Source organism: Entelurus aequoreus, linkage group LG15 (assembly GCF_033978785.1).
Source record: "Entelurus aequoreus isolate RoL-2023_Sb linkage group LG15, RoL_Eaeq_v1.1, whole genome shotgun sequence".
Lineage (NCBI taxonomy): Eukaryota > Metazoa > Chordata > Actinopteri > Syngnathiformes > Syngnathidae > Entelurus > Entelurus aequoreus.
The window spans coordinates 20,447,862-20,463,249 of record NC_084745.1 but is presented as its reverse complement, the minus strand read 5'-3'; the positions used below and the strand labels follow the sequence as shown (position 1 = coordinate 20,463,249).

The 15,388-nt window shown below is 38.5% G+C and overlaps 1 protein-coding gene across 1 annotated transcript in view; it reads right to left on the bottom strand.

Moving 5' to 3' along the window:
- Positions 1 to 15,388, bottom strand: part of LOC133630555 (cadherin-22-like) — a 313,236-nt gene that overhangs the window by 144,093 nt on the left and 153,755 nt on the right. Inside the window, exon 4 of the mRNA XM_062022171.1 lies at positions 1,496 to 1,615. Within this exon, the coding sequence (XP_061878155.1) occupies positions 1,496 to 1,615 (120 nt within the window). The remainder of the gene's footprint in view (positions 1 to 1,495; positions 1,616 to 15,388) is intronic.

The window sequence follows — 15,388 nt, the reverse complement described above, 5'->3', positions numbered from 1 at the left end:
GTTATTTATGTAGTTTGCTCATTTCCCTCGACTGCTGCTAACATCATGTGTTTTTTTTTTTTTTACATATGTAGCATCATCTACAAAGATACAAAGAATTGCTATTGTGACATCTAGTGGACACATTTAGAACAGCAGTTTCTTTCATTAAAAAATTCCAGCTCATTTTTTATACTGGGCCGCACATTTGACACTCCTGCTCTAGATCAACTTCAGATCTATCCGTCGATAATAAATGTAATTTATTTTTTTATTTTTTGTTTGTTTGGTTTTTCCCCATGTTTGTCAAGGAAAATTAGTTTTTTACATAGCAAACACACAAAAAATGTGCAATATTTCATGGAAAGTAATTGGAGGCTTGAATAGGTCAATAATTCATAACAATATTGATTTTGATTAATTACTATTTTTGAGCAGTGACAGTTTTAAAGACAAAAACAGCCTGCATGGCAGCTTTGTGTTATTAGAGTCAAAATTGCAAATTTTTCTCGTTACATTTCACCTGTTTGCTCTTTTGTTGAACTTTTTTACATTTTTATTTTTCCCAATAGTATTTTGAAAAATTAGTTGCTGCCCCCCAGGCCACACTTTGGACACCCCTGGATTCTATTATGACTTTATTGATCCCTTGGGTGTGTACCCTCTGGGCAATTAAGGAAGTATTCCAGAAATGATTAAAAAGACGTATCAATCTCAAATAGTTTCATGACAAGTGTAAAAAGAAGTTAAGCACTGTTAATATACGAAAAAACATCACAAGAAAATGTGATTTTTACATAGCAAACACAAAAAAAGATGCAATATTTCATGGAAAGTAATTGGAGGCTTGAATAGTTCATAACAACATTGATTTTGATTCATTATTATTTTTGAGCAATGACAGTTTTAAAGACAAAAACAGCCTGCATGGCAGCTTTGTGTTATTAGTCAAAATTGCAACTTTTCCTCGTTACATTTCACCCGTTTGCTCTTTTATTTAACTTTTTTTCATTTTTATTTTTCCCAATTGTATTTTTTTTTTAATAGTTGCAGGCCGCAATGGCCCTCAGGCCACACTTTGAACACCCCTGGATTATATTATAACTTTTTTGATCCTTTGGGTGTGTACCTTCTGGGCAATTAAGGAAGTATTCCAGAAATGATTAAAAAGACGTACCAATCTCAAATAGTTTCATGACAAGTGTAAAAAGAAGTTAAGCACTGTTAATATACGAAAAAACATCAAACTCTCTTAAGTTGAACTACAAGTGTAAAAGTGCCATGACATTTGTTTCGTAAATGTGATCCTTTTAAGTGTAAAAATAAGTTAACCACTAAAATTACGACTTTCGGAGAAAATGTGTTTAATTTAGTATCACCTAAGTTGCTTGTGCTTTAGATGTATCCGTATAGTGTTCACTTTGATTTACAAACAAGCCTAATGACTTGGCTAGCCTACAATCCAATCAATAAATCAATCAAAGTGTCCCGCGTTGCCATGCCAACACACACTCACCTGTCTTGGGCTCCACAGAGAAGTATGGCTGCCCGTGCAGGATGCTGTACACCACCCTGGCGCTGTTCCCGTACGTGGGGTCGTCGGCGTCTGTGGCCGCCACTTGCACCACCATGGTTCCTGCAGGGGGCGGACAGATCTTCATTAGTTGCCACGGCAACAGTCACAGGTTTTAACCGAGGCTAATTGCGGAAACGGTTGCCACATCCTCAGAGCGTGTGACCGATTGAACTTGAAAGGCAGGCGGGGAAGTGAAACTTCTGAGGCGCTAAATAATCTCATTAGGCATCATGTTGTCTTCATTTATATTTACTGTGGGAACGATTGCTTATTTTTCATATGTAATGCAGAATAAGCTTTTCTGACAAAGGCCACTAAACAATCTAAGCAAGGTGATTTAATTCACACGGTTCCCATTTGAACTTCTTTTTGGTTCCAGAAGCCAGATTGGATTGTGTGACCTATCTGTCGTGGTTAAAGAGTTGTTTGTCCACGATGTTCTGGAACATTCTTACACTCTTGAGCATGAAATACGACGCAGTCATGTGCAACGCAAAGTATGCTCTCAATTAGCAGGCGCTGTTATGTGCAGTTTGCATATTAGCATATTTATAGGTTTCAAATGAGCTCTTTACACACTAAGTTGAAACATTAGCTTGTTAGCTCGCTGCTAAAATTAGACCTAAATTAACTCGATAAGTCATCACAACGGCTATAAAGCAGACAATATGATCATAGGCAAGTAAATTTACTGTTTATGAAATGTATATTTTGCATATTTTCATATTACTTGGCTTTAAATGAATGCTCACACGCTGCTGTTCAAAATTAGTTTGCTAACGTGCTGCTAAAAATAGACTTAAATTTTTAAAAAAAGGTAATCATAACAACTATAACCTGAAAGATATGATCGTAAGTGAGTCATTTTTTATGTTTATAAAATGTATACATGTATATTTACATTTTAATCAGCCTCAAATGAATGCTTAAATACTGCAGTTCAAAATTAGCTTGTTAGCTTGCTGCTAAAATTAGACATACATCTATTAAATAAGTAGCAGCTATAAATCAGAAGGTATGATCATAAGACAGTTATGTTTATGTGTTTACATGTATATTTTGCATATTTACATTTTAATTAGCCTCAAATGAATGCTCAAACGCTGCAGTTCAAAATTAGCTTACTGCTACAATTAGGCTTGAATCGATTAAATAAGTAGCAGCTATAAAGCAGAAGGTATGATCATAAGCAGGTTAAGTTTATGTGTAGAACATGTTTACATGCATATTTTGCATATTTACATTTTAATTAACCTCAAATGAATGGTCAAACGCTGCAGTTCAAAATTAGCTTGTTAGCTTGCAGCTAAAATTAGACTTAAATCGATTAAATAAGTAGCAGCTATAAAGCAGAAGGTATCATCATAAGTAAGTTAAGTGTATGTGTAGAACATGTTTACATGCATATTTTGCATATTTACATTTTAATTAGCCTCAAATGAATGCTCAAACACTGCAGTTCAAAATTAACTTGTTAGCTTGCTGCTAAAATTAGACTTAAAGCAAATAAATAGGTAATCATAAAAACTATAAACAAAGACATATGATCGTAAGCGAGTAATTTTTTATGTTTATAAAATGTAAACATGTATATTTTGCATATTTACATTCTAATTAGCCTCAAATGAATGCTCAGGCGCTCCAGTTCAAAATTAGCTTGTTAGCTTGCTGCTAAAATTAGACTTAAATCGATTAAATTAGTAGCAGCTATAAAGCAGAAGGTATGATCATAAGCACGTTAAGTCTATGTGTAGAACATGTTTACATGCATATTTTGCATATTTACATTTTAAATAACCTCAAATGATTGCTCAAACGCTGCAGTTGAAAATTAGCTTGTTAGCTTGTTGCTAAAATTAGACTTAAAGCAAATAAATAGGTAATCATAAAAACTATAAACAAAGACATATGATCGTAAGCAAGTAATGTTTTATGTTTATAAAATGTAAACATGTATATTTTGCATATTTACATTCTAATTAGCCTCAAATGAATGCTCAGGCGCTCTAGTTCAAAATTAGCTTGTTAGCTTGCAGCTAAAATTAGACTTAAATCGACTAAATAAGTAGCAGCTATAAAGCAGAAGCTATGATCATAAGCCAGTTATGGTTATGTGTAGAACATGTTTGCATGTATATTTTGCATATTTACATTTTAATTAGCCTCAAATGAATGCTCAAACGCTGCAGTTCAAAATTAGCTAGTTAACGTGCTGCTAAAATTAGACTTAAATCGATTAAATAAGTAGCAGCTATAAAGCAGAAGGTATGATCATAAGCAGGCTAAGTTTATGTGTAGAACATGTTTACATGTATATTTTGCATATAATCATATTAATTGGCTGCAAATTAATGCTGAAACACTGCTGATTAAAATTAGCTTGTTAGCTCTCACTAAAATTAGACCGTTTATTGTTGTAATGAATACAACAGCTATAGAGCAGAAGATACGATTTTAAGTATTTTTTAAAAATGTTTACATTTTGCAAATGTTCCTATTACCGTATTTTTTGGACTATAAGGCACACTTAAAATCCTTTAATTTTCTCAAAACTTGACACTGCGCCTTATAACCCGGTGCGCATAATGTACGGAATAATTTTGGTTGTGCTTGACGACCTCGAAGCTATTTTATTTGGTACATGGTGAAATGATAAGTGTGACCAGTAAATGGCAGAGACACATAAGAGATGCGTGAAGACTGCGGTATGATGGCAGTCACACATAAGAGATATGTGTAGACTGCAATATGACTCAAGTAAACAACACCAAAATTGAGCATATAAAACATTACACACGGTCCTCAAAAATCCATCAAAATGTTTTAGTACGACTTTGGTAAGCTACGAAGCTGCACCGCTTGGTGGATTATACTGTGCTTCAACATACAAGAAGATATGATCGTGAGCTAATCATTTTTATGTATATAAAATATTCACATGTACATTTTGTATATTTTTAATATTGACTTCAAAGCGATACTTTTATATGGTCCTTTGTACTATTAGCATGTTAGCCTGCTACTAAAACTTGACTGGGTCAAATTGACTCTGTTTTGTTTTTTTCTTAAAGGCAAAAAAAAAAAGAATCAAGTTTTAATTTTACAAGAATACAGTTGTATTATAACAACAATAAACTTAGGTTCATCTTTATTGTAAACTAGCAAATTGGTAAACATCATGAACATGTTTAAGGAATGACGCAAACTGCGAGTAACCGTTAGCTGTGATGCTAATATCGCTAGCTTAGGACATCTTATTTTTGCCTGCAGAGTAGTTAATAATAGTTGGAAATAATTCAAACGGGTTCACACTGAGGCTATAATGTGGTAAATTATAGTCATTGCCTCATTCATATAGCAACACTGAAAGGGAGGATAAGCTTTTAATTAAAAAGCTAACAAACTTCGACTCAGGCTGTCTGTCAAACACTGGTCTTAAACCCGACGCCTACACAGTAGCCAAAGCATCCACTAAACGACAGTGAAATAACCTTGAAAATAATAAAAGAAACACATAATTTTCCACATGTTTTTCCCCTCCGGTTGGGCAGCTAAATATTTCACTTTAACGGGCCAGGAGTTTATATTGTAGCATATGACAGAAAGCGCCGCCTTTCGGAAAGCAAAGCCACTCGTAAAAGGCTCACTTTCCCACACGATACGTGTTTTACTGGCTTTTACAGAATGAAGTGATCATGGAAATTGAAGATTAGAGTCGTCCCTTCGGGTCGTAAAAAAAAAAAGAAGGGAGAATTAACAGGCTTTGTCCGTGTGTGGTGAACAATATAACGCCGGCTGAGGAAGGACACCTGGATTATATCATCACCTCTTAGTCATGACAGCTTCTATTACTGCTGCTTTAAAGCGTCCAGGTCAAGGGGCGAGGAGGCTAAATCTCTATTATTGCCGCGTAGTTAAAAAAGTGCCTCACGTGGTCATTTTATGCGGCGCTATTTGCAGGCGTTTTACCATATTCCCCATCTCTGGCGCCGCCATCCGCTAACGCAGTGTTTTTCAACCACTGTGCCGCGGCACATAGGCGCCAATCTACATTTCTGCTAGTGGGTGCTCGGTGTGTTTGTATTAGTGCTGTCCCGATACCAATATTAGTATTTCGGTACTTTTCGGTACTTTTCTAAAAAAAAAGAAAAAAAGAAAAGAGGACCACTAAAAATGTCATTATTGGCTTTATTTTAACAAAAAAAATCTTAGGGTACATTAAACATGTTTCTTATTGCAAGTTTGTCCTTAAATAAAATAGTGAACATACTGTCTTTTATTAGTAAGTAAGCAAACAAAGGCTCCTAATTTAGCTGCTGACATATGCAGTAACATATTGTGTCATTTTTCATTCTATTATTTTGTCAACATTATTAAGGACAAGTGGTAGAAAATGAATTATTAATCTACTTGTTCATTTACTGTTAATATCTGCTTACTTTCTCTTTTAACATGTTCTATCTACACTTCTGTTAAAATGTAATAATCACTTATTCTTCTGTTGTTTGATATTTTACATTAGTTTTAAGTGATACCACAAATTTGGGTATCAATCCAATACCAAGTAGTTACAGGATCATACAATGGTCATATTCAAAGTCCTCATGTGTCCAGGGACATATTTCCTGAGTTTATAAACACAATATACATTTAAAAAAACCGAAAGAAGATTTTGTGATGTTAAAAAATAACGATGTAATCATAGTATTATCGACTACATATGCTATTGTACTTGGTATCATTACAATGGATGTTAGGTGTAGATCAGGGGTGTCCAAAGTGCGGCCCACAGCTAATTGTTTACCGGCCCGCCACACATTCTGGAAATGCTATTGCAAAAATAAAAAATAAACATTAAAAAAAGTAGAATTAGTTTTTTTTTTCTTTTGTCTATCTTTATTTTTCTTTTTTTACCATTACTCCAAAAAAAACAATGTTATTATGAATTATTGACCTATTCAAGGCTCCAATTATTTCAAATATTTCATTTTAAAATGTTTTATGTGGAAAATATTGCATTTATTGTGTGGTTGCCATACAAAAACATCAACTTTTTCTTTCACAAAAGAGCATAACACAAACAAAATAATAGTTCAAATGTAAAATTGACAGATATATCTGAAGTTGATCTCGTAACTTAAGTGTTGAAAGTAAAAAAAAACTAATACAAATGTATCATTTTGAGTGGGGCACCTTTTGTATCCTAAATATATTTAATGGGATTGTATTTATCTTTTCACTGTGATTACTCAAAAATAACAATGAATTAATATCAATGGTGTCTTGCATTATTTATGTTTTTAAGGCTCTAATTACTTCACATCAAACATTGCTTTCTGAATGTTGTGGGCAGTGGGGGAAATACTGCATATTTCAGTTTTACTATAAAATCAAAGTTGTGACAGAAAAGGCATAAAACCTTTTTTATTTTTTTTATTTTATATCAACCTGAAGTTGATATACTGTAGAGATTTACTGTAAGCGTTAAATAAAAAAATAAAATAATAATTTGACTTGTTTTTAACAATTTAATGACTTAGACCCTTTATGGTCCCCGGGAGCCCTAAAGGTAAAAAAAACCCAAAATCAATATATTTTGTTATGATTTGAAAATGAAAACTATCAAAATGGCCCCCCGCGTGCTTTAAGTTTTCTGTGTGCAGCCCTCAGTGGAAAAAGTTTGGACACCCCTGGTGTAGATCCATCAATGGCGTTTGTTTGTATTGTAGTGTCCCGGAAGAGTTGGTACTGCAGGGAATTCTGGGAATTTGTGTTTATGTTGTGTTGCGGTGCAAATATTCTTCCAAAATGTGTTTTTTTCGTTGTTGTTAAGTGTGGTTTCACTATATGGCACATGATTATGACAGTGTTGGCATTGTTCATACTGCCACCCTTAGTGTGACATGTATGACTGTTGAGTAAATATGCTCTTCATTCGCTCGTGCATGGTGTGTTAAAAGTCAAGATGATTGTGTCATTAGTCCATTATCGGGCACAATGAAACCTTTGTTAGGCTTTGTTCATAATAGACCATATGATTTGTGACCTCTTCATTATGTTAAACGGGCCAAACTCGCTTCAAAATGAACAACAACCAAATTGATTTTTCAAAAATTAATTTAAAGATTGAAAGTAGCCATCAATCCCACGTATGTCCGTGGGTGCTTGGGGATCTTCTGGTGTGCCGTGGGAGATTATGTAATTTCACCTAATTGGGTTAAAAAAAATGTTTGCAAACCAGTAATTATAATCCGCAAATAATGTGCCGTTGTTGAGTGTCGGTGCTGTCTAGAGCTCGGCAGAGTAACTGTGTAATACTCTTCCATATCAGTAGGTGGCAGCAGGTAGTTAATTGCTTTGTAGATGTCGGTAACATGGTTTGTCGTGATCACAATATGTGGGAGGCAGCGTGCAGGTAAAAAGGTATCTAACGCTTAAACCAAAAATAAACAAAAGGCGAGTGCCGCTAAGAAAAGGCATTGAAGCTTAGGGAAGGCTACGGAAAACGAAATTAAAACTGAACTGGCTGCAAAGTAAACAAAAAACAGAATGCTGGACGACAGCAAAGACTTAAAGCGTGTGGAGCAGACGGCATCCACAAAGTACATCCGAACATGACATGACAATCAACAATGTCCCCACAAAGAATGATAGCGTCAACACAACTTAAATAGTCTTAATTGCCAAAACAAAGCAGGTGCGGGGGAATGGCGTTCAAGGAAGACATGAAACCGCTACAGGAAAATACCAACAAAACAGGAAAAGCCACCAAAATAGGAGCGCAAGACAAGAACTAACACACTGCACACAGGAAAACGCCAAAAAACTCCAAATACTAGACCTACTTTGAGACAAGAGCTATAGTGATGCATGGTTGGTTATGGTTTGAATTCATATCCAACAATTGCGAGAAAGACTTATTATTGTCAATATCGGCTGCTGATTTAAATTTGTTAATGTTTTCTGCTGGTGGTGTGCCTCGGGATTTTTTTCAATGAAAAAAATGTGCCTTGGCTCAGAAAAGGTTGAAAAACACTGCGCTACCTGACATCGCCTCCTTTCAATCAGCGCCTGTCCATCTTCATCCTCACAATGTCGGATTTTTAGCGATATTTCCCGGGTTTGTTTATAAGCACGCCGCAGCTGTGCAGCAAAATGCGGGTCCTTAATCAGTATCTTGGGCGCGGGACTGTCATCTGCTCGTAATGAAAACAAATGTGGCGTGTTTAATGTGAGGGGGGAGAGGCAGGTATTTTATTCAGGAAGTTGTGCACGCACAGACGGCGTCCTGCTGCTGTCGAATGGAAATGTGCGCTCCCGGGTGCAAACGCACACTTTGGAATGAATACACACAAATGCAAAGTCTACTCGGGATCCAGGGCTAATTTTTGCACAGCAGGGAGCGAGAACTGACATGGTGAGTTGCAATGAAATATTTGTGTTGTGTAACTAAGATTGATGGAGCAACGCAGGTAAAAGTATTGTTTGGTCCAAGGTTTTGTATTGTAGGTATGTATAAATTACATTTATAGTAGGAAGGGGATTCATACGGCCCCATTCGTCATGGTTTACCTGACTCATGAAACGTGACAAATTAAGGGGGTGCACTATCCACTTTGAAGTGTTCCATCCATCCATCAATCCATCTTCTTCCGCTTATCCGAGGTCGGGTCGCGGGGGCAGCAGCCTAAGCAGAGACGCCCAGACTTCCCTCTCCCCAGCCACTTCGTCCAGCTCTTCCCGGGGGATCCCGAGGCGTTCCCAGGCCAACCAGGAGACATAGTCTTCCCAACGTGCCCTGGGTCTTCCCCGTGGCCTCCTACCGGTCGGACGTGACCTAAACACCTCCCTAGGGAGGCGTTCGGGTGGCATCCTGACCAGATGCCCGAACCACCTCATCTGGCTGCTGCAGCGGCTTTACTTTGAGCTCCTCCCGGATGACAGAGCTTCTCACCCTATCTCTAAGGGAGAGCCCCGCCACCCGACGGAGGAAACTCATTCTGGCCGCTTGTACCCGTGATCTTGTCCTTTCGGTCATAACCCAAAGCTCATGACCATAGGTGAGGATGGGAACGTAGATCGACCAGTAAATTGAGAGCTTTGCCTTCCGGCTCAGCTCCTTCTTCACCACAACGGATCTATACAGCGTCCGCATTACTGATGACGCCGCACCGATCCGCCTGTCGATCTTACAATCCACTCTTCCCCTCACTCGTGAACAAGACTCCGAGGTACTTGAACTCCTCCACATGGGGCAGGGTCTCCTCCCCACCCCGGAGATGGCACGCCACCCTTTTCCGGGAAAGAACCATGGACTCGGACTTGGAGGTGCTGATTCTCATCCCAGTCGTTTCACACTCGGCTGCGAACCGATCCGATAATAATCACTTTGAAGTGTTTATTATCTTAAAATCTGTTGTGTAGCAATTGCAACTTTGGCCACAGCATCAGTCGCTATCTCGAGTGGCGCTTTCCATCATTTTCAGCAGACTCAATTGCAAAATAATTTAACCAGCGCCCTCTTCCTCTCACACGAGATCTACCCAGGAATTGGGCCATGTGAATACCTTCCCTACTGGATTTTAAACCAACACCAAGCTAAGACAAAAGTTGCTTTTGCCTAATATTGCGAAACAAAAGGCCAGATATTATGTCCTCACACACCATAATAATACTCGTATGTTAAAGCACAGCAAGCGGTGCGACTTAATAGCTTACCAAAGTCGTACTAAAACATTTTGATAGATTTTTCAATTTTCAATGGACTTGTCCAGGGTGTACCTCGCCTCCCGCCGAAATGCAGCTGAGATAGACTCCAGCACCACCCCCGAATGGGACAAGCGGTAGAAAATAGATGGATTGAAGGTGCGAACTCCAATTAATTAAGTACAAGACGACAAATAAGCTGCAAAGGTAACTTGCATTTGAGCATTTCTGCTCATTCGATTGGTGAGGAGTGACTCAAGTGAATAAAGTACTCGATTCACTTCAGTGAGTGACTCATTAGAACATGAGTCAGTAGAAAGTCTCACACCACTGGAAGTTATTTTTACCTATTAACACTCTTAAAGGCCTACTGAAATGATTTTTAAAAATTTAAACGGGGATAGCAGATCCATTCTATGTGTCATACTTGATCATTTCGCAATATTGCCATATTTTTGCTGAAAGGATTTAGTAGAGAACATCGACGATAAAGTTCGCAACTTTTGGTCGCTGATAAAAAAAAGCCTTGCCTGTACCGGAAGTAGCGTGACGTCACGGGCTGAAGGGCTCCTCACATTTCCCCATTGTTTACAATACAGCGAGAGCGATTCGGACCGAGAAAGTGACGATTACCCCATTTATTTGAGCCAGGATGAAAGATTCGTGGATGAGGAAAGTGAGAGTGAAGGATTAGAGTGCAGTGCAGGACGCATCTTTTTTCGCTCTGACCGTAACTTAGGTACAAGCTGGCTCATTGGATTCCACACTCTCTCCTTTTTCTATTGTGGACCACGCATTTGTATTTTAAACCACCTCGGATACTATATTCTCTTGAAAAGTGAGAGTCAAGAACGCGAAATGGACATTCACAGTGACTTTTATCTCCACGACAATACATTGGCAAAGCACTTTAGCTACGGAGCTAACGTGATAGCATCGGGCTTAACTGCAGATAGAAACAAAAGAAATAAACCCCTGACTGGAAGGATAGACAGAAAATCAACAATACTATTAAACCATGGACATGTAACTAAACGGTTAATACTTTCTAGCCTGGCGGAGTTTAACAATGCTGTTGCTAACGACGCCATTGAAGCTAACTTAGCAACGGGACCTCACAGAGCTATGCTAAAAACATTAGCTATCCACCTACGCCAGCCAGCCCTCATCTGCTCATCAACACCCGTGCTCACCTGCGTTCCAACGATCGACGGAGCGACGAAGGACTTCACCCGATCATCGATGCGGTCGGCTGCTAGCGTCGGATAGCGCGTCTGCTATCCAAGTCAAAGTCCTCCTGGTTGTGTTGCTGCAGCCAGCCGCTAATACACCGATCCCACCTACAGCTTTCTTCTTTGCAGTCTTCATTGTTCATTAAACAAATTGCAAAAGATTCACCAACACAGATGTCCAGAATACTGTGGAATTTTGCGATGAAACCCGAGCTTTTTGTATTGGATACAATGTGTCCGAATACTTCCGTTTCAACGATTGACGTCACGCACATACGTCATCATACATAGACGTTTTCAACCGGAAGTTTCACAGGAAATTTAAAATTGCACTTTATAAGTTAACCCGGCCGTATTGGCATGTGTTGCAATGTTGAGATTTCATCATTGATATATAAACTATCAGACTGCGTGGTCGATAGTAGTGGCTTTCAGTAGGCCTTTAAAGTAAGAGTGTTTTTGGTATTTTTGTTGTCCTTTCCCTGATGTGTGTGGCATCTAATGTTGTCCCGACACCAATATTTTGGTACCGGTACCAAAATGATTTTGATATTTATAGGTACTTTTCGATACTTCTCTAAATAAAGGGGACCACAAAAAATTTCATTATTGTCTTTATTTTTTAAATAAATCTTACGGTACATTAAACATATGTTTCTTATTGCAACTTTGTCCTTAAATGAAATATTGAACGTACAAGACAACTTGTCTTTTATTAGTAAGTACCGTATTTTTCGGACTATAAGTCGCAGTTTTTTTTCAGTTTGGCCGAGGGTGCGACTTATACTCAGGAGCGACTTATGGGTGAAATTATTAACACATTACCGTAAAATATCAAATAATATTATTTATCTCATTCATGTAAGAGACTAGACATATAAGATTTCATGGGATTTAGCGATTAGGAGTGACAGATTGTTTGGTAAACGTATAGCATGTTCTATATGTTATAGTTATTTGAATGACTCTTACCATAATATGTTACATTAACATACCAGGCACGTTCTCAGTGGGTTATTTATGCGTCATATAACGTACACTTATTCAGCCTGTTCACTATTCTTTATTTATTTTAAATTGCCTTTCAAATGTCTATTCTTGGTGTTGGGTTTTATCAAATAAATTTCCCCCAAAAAATGCGACTTACACTCCAGTGCGACTTATATATGTTTTTTTCCTTCTTTATTATGCATTTTCGGCCGGTGCGATTTATACTCCGGAGCGACTTATACTCCGAAAAATACGGTAATCAAACAAAGGCTCCTAATTTAGTCTGCTGACATAAGCTGTAACATATTGTGTCATTTATCATTCTATTAATTTGTCAACATTATGAGGGACAAACTGTAAACAATTAATGATTAATCTACTTGTTCATTTACTGTTATTATCTGCTTACTTTCTCTTTTAACATGTTCTATTTACACTTCTGTTAAAATGTAATAATCACTTATTCTTCTGTTGTTTGTATACTTTACATTAGTTTTGGATGATACCACAAATTTGGGTATCAATCCGATACCAAGTAGTCATATTCAAAGTCCTCATGTGTCCAGGTACATATTTCCTGAGTTTATAAACATAATATTAATTTTAAAAAATCAAAAGAAGATGATAGTGGCTGGCCCCACTATGGACTGGACTCTCACACTATTAACTAGATCCACTCGACGTCCATTGCACCGGTTTTGATTGATTGATTGAGAAGTTTATTGACATCTTAAAGAATTGAATCCATGTAATGCTTTAAAAAGGCAAATGGATGGCACAAAAAGCCCAAAGGCTTGTTTCCATTGTGGTCCATTAAATATTCATCACATTTGATACATTCAATAATAAAAGATATATAACCTGTAACATGTATATAAAAAATTAAGTTAAAAAATGTATACATTATGTAGATATACACAGTATACATGTCAGGTGATTTGAAAAACAATATATACAAAACATCTGCGGTCCCCTTCAAGGTTTCTCATTGTAGCCCATTGGGTTGAGTTTTTCCTTGCCCTGATGTGGGATCTGAGCCGAGGATGTCGTTGTTGCTTGTGCAGCCCTTTGAGTCACTTGTGATTAAGGGCTATATAAATAAACTTCGATTGATATACTTTGATTGATGGTTGTGATGTCAAAAAATATCGACGTAATCATAGTAGTATCGACTAGATAGGTTCCTGTACTTGGTATCATTACAGTGGATGTCAGGTGTAGATCCAATGGCGGACCGGTACTTTTCAGAGGCGGTATAGTACCGAATATGATTAGAGTGTCCGCCCTGAGATCGGTAGGTTGTGAGTTCAAACCCCGGCCGAGTCATACCAAAGACTATAAAAATGGGACCCATTACCTCCCTGCTTGGCACTCAGCATCAAGGGTTGGAATTGGGGGTTAAATCACCAAAATGATTCCCGGGCGCGGCCACCGCTGCTGCTCACTGCTCCCCTCACCTCCCAGGTGGTGATCAAGGGTGATGGGTAAAATGCAGGGAATAATTTCGCCACACCTAGTGTGTGTGTGACAATCATTGACACTTTAACTTTAACTTAACTAAATTCATTAGTATCACGGTACTATACTAATACCGGTAAAGCGTACAACCCTAGTGGCATCAAATGCCTCAAACAAAGAATTGGGGCCCATGAAATTTGCCAAGCAACAAAATTGCAGGTTCAGATTGCTGCACCTGAAATGAAATTAAAGTTGTTGCAAAGAATCACATTGCTGAATAGACTTTCATCAATGGAAGAAATTAAGCTTTTTGCCCGTCGAGCCCCGTGTTTCCGTGAATAAGAACAATGGCGGCTGACTAATTGAACTCGCCTTGACATTACATCCCTCCCCGCTTGTAAGGAGACCTCCGACCGCTCCTCTGGGCGCTTCTTACCACCGTCCTCAGAGCGCCGTCGTCTTTTATTTGACACGGGCGCCGTGATTAAGACGAAAGCCTTCAGAGATTGCTCGGGCCGAAAGGTCTCTGTAAGCATGCCTCTAATTACTTTAATGAATTAAAGCCATGATTTCCCTCCAAATTGAAGTCGTTCATCAGCGTTGGGGGGGCTAATGATTTAAAGACACCCATAAAAGAATTATGGCGGGACAAGAGGTGCTCGGCTCGGCCCTCGTCATAATTGCTTTGACATCCCCCCCCCAAGGTGGGCTTTCACAGGAGCTGGAGGACTAATAAGGGTGCCCGAGAGGTGAACCTGGTGGTGTGAATGCCCCCCCAAACCCCCAAGTCGCTGCCTTATCTCGACTTGGACGCGAGCGACTCGGCGCCCTCGTGCTAATCCTGTGCTTCCTTAAGCCTGAGTCTGTGTAATCCTTCCCAGATCTGTGTCCTAAGCAAGGGCCCCCCGCCCCATCTCCACCACCGCCCCCGTGATATTTTCATTTTGACTTTGAAGGTAGCCGAGCAGCCACAACAACACCTTTGTTTACGCTAATTTCCATCTGTATGCCAGCGCACACATTTGAGGCTGCGCCCAGGGGAAGAATTTGTTTGTTTTTTAATCTCGGCGATTCCGGTGCAACATGTGTATTCGGGGGGGAAAAAAACAAACAGGTCTTGACGACTGCGGCAAACGCTCCAAAACACAGAGACGATCGCAAAGCAAAGACGCACAAACACCATTAAAAAACATGCAACTACTGCAATAATTAATAAAAAGGCTGCAATCACAAAAACACTGCGTGATGGAAAACAAGTGCTAAAAAAAAAAAGGCCCAAAACACACTCAAACCAGCAAAAACATCTGCATGTGAGAAACTCTGCAAGTTCATGGGACAAAAAAACACTGGAACCTCAAAACTCGAAATGTATTATAATCAGACTTAAACTGGGCCATCACGTGGACATAAATGACGACATGGAAAAATTGGTTCATGAATCTGCAAA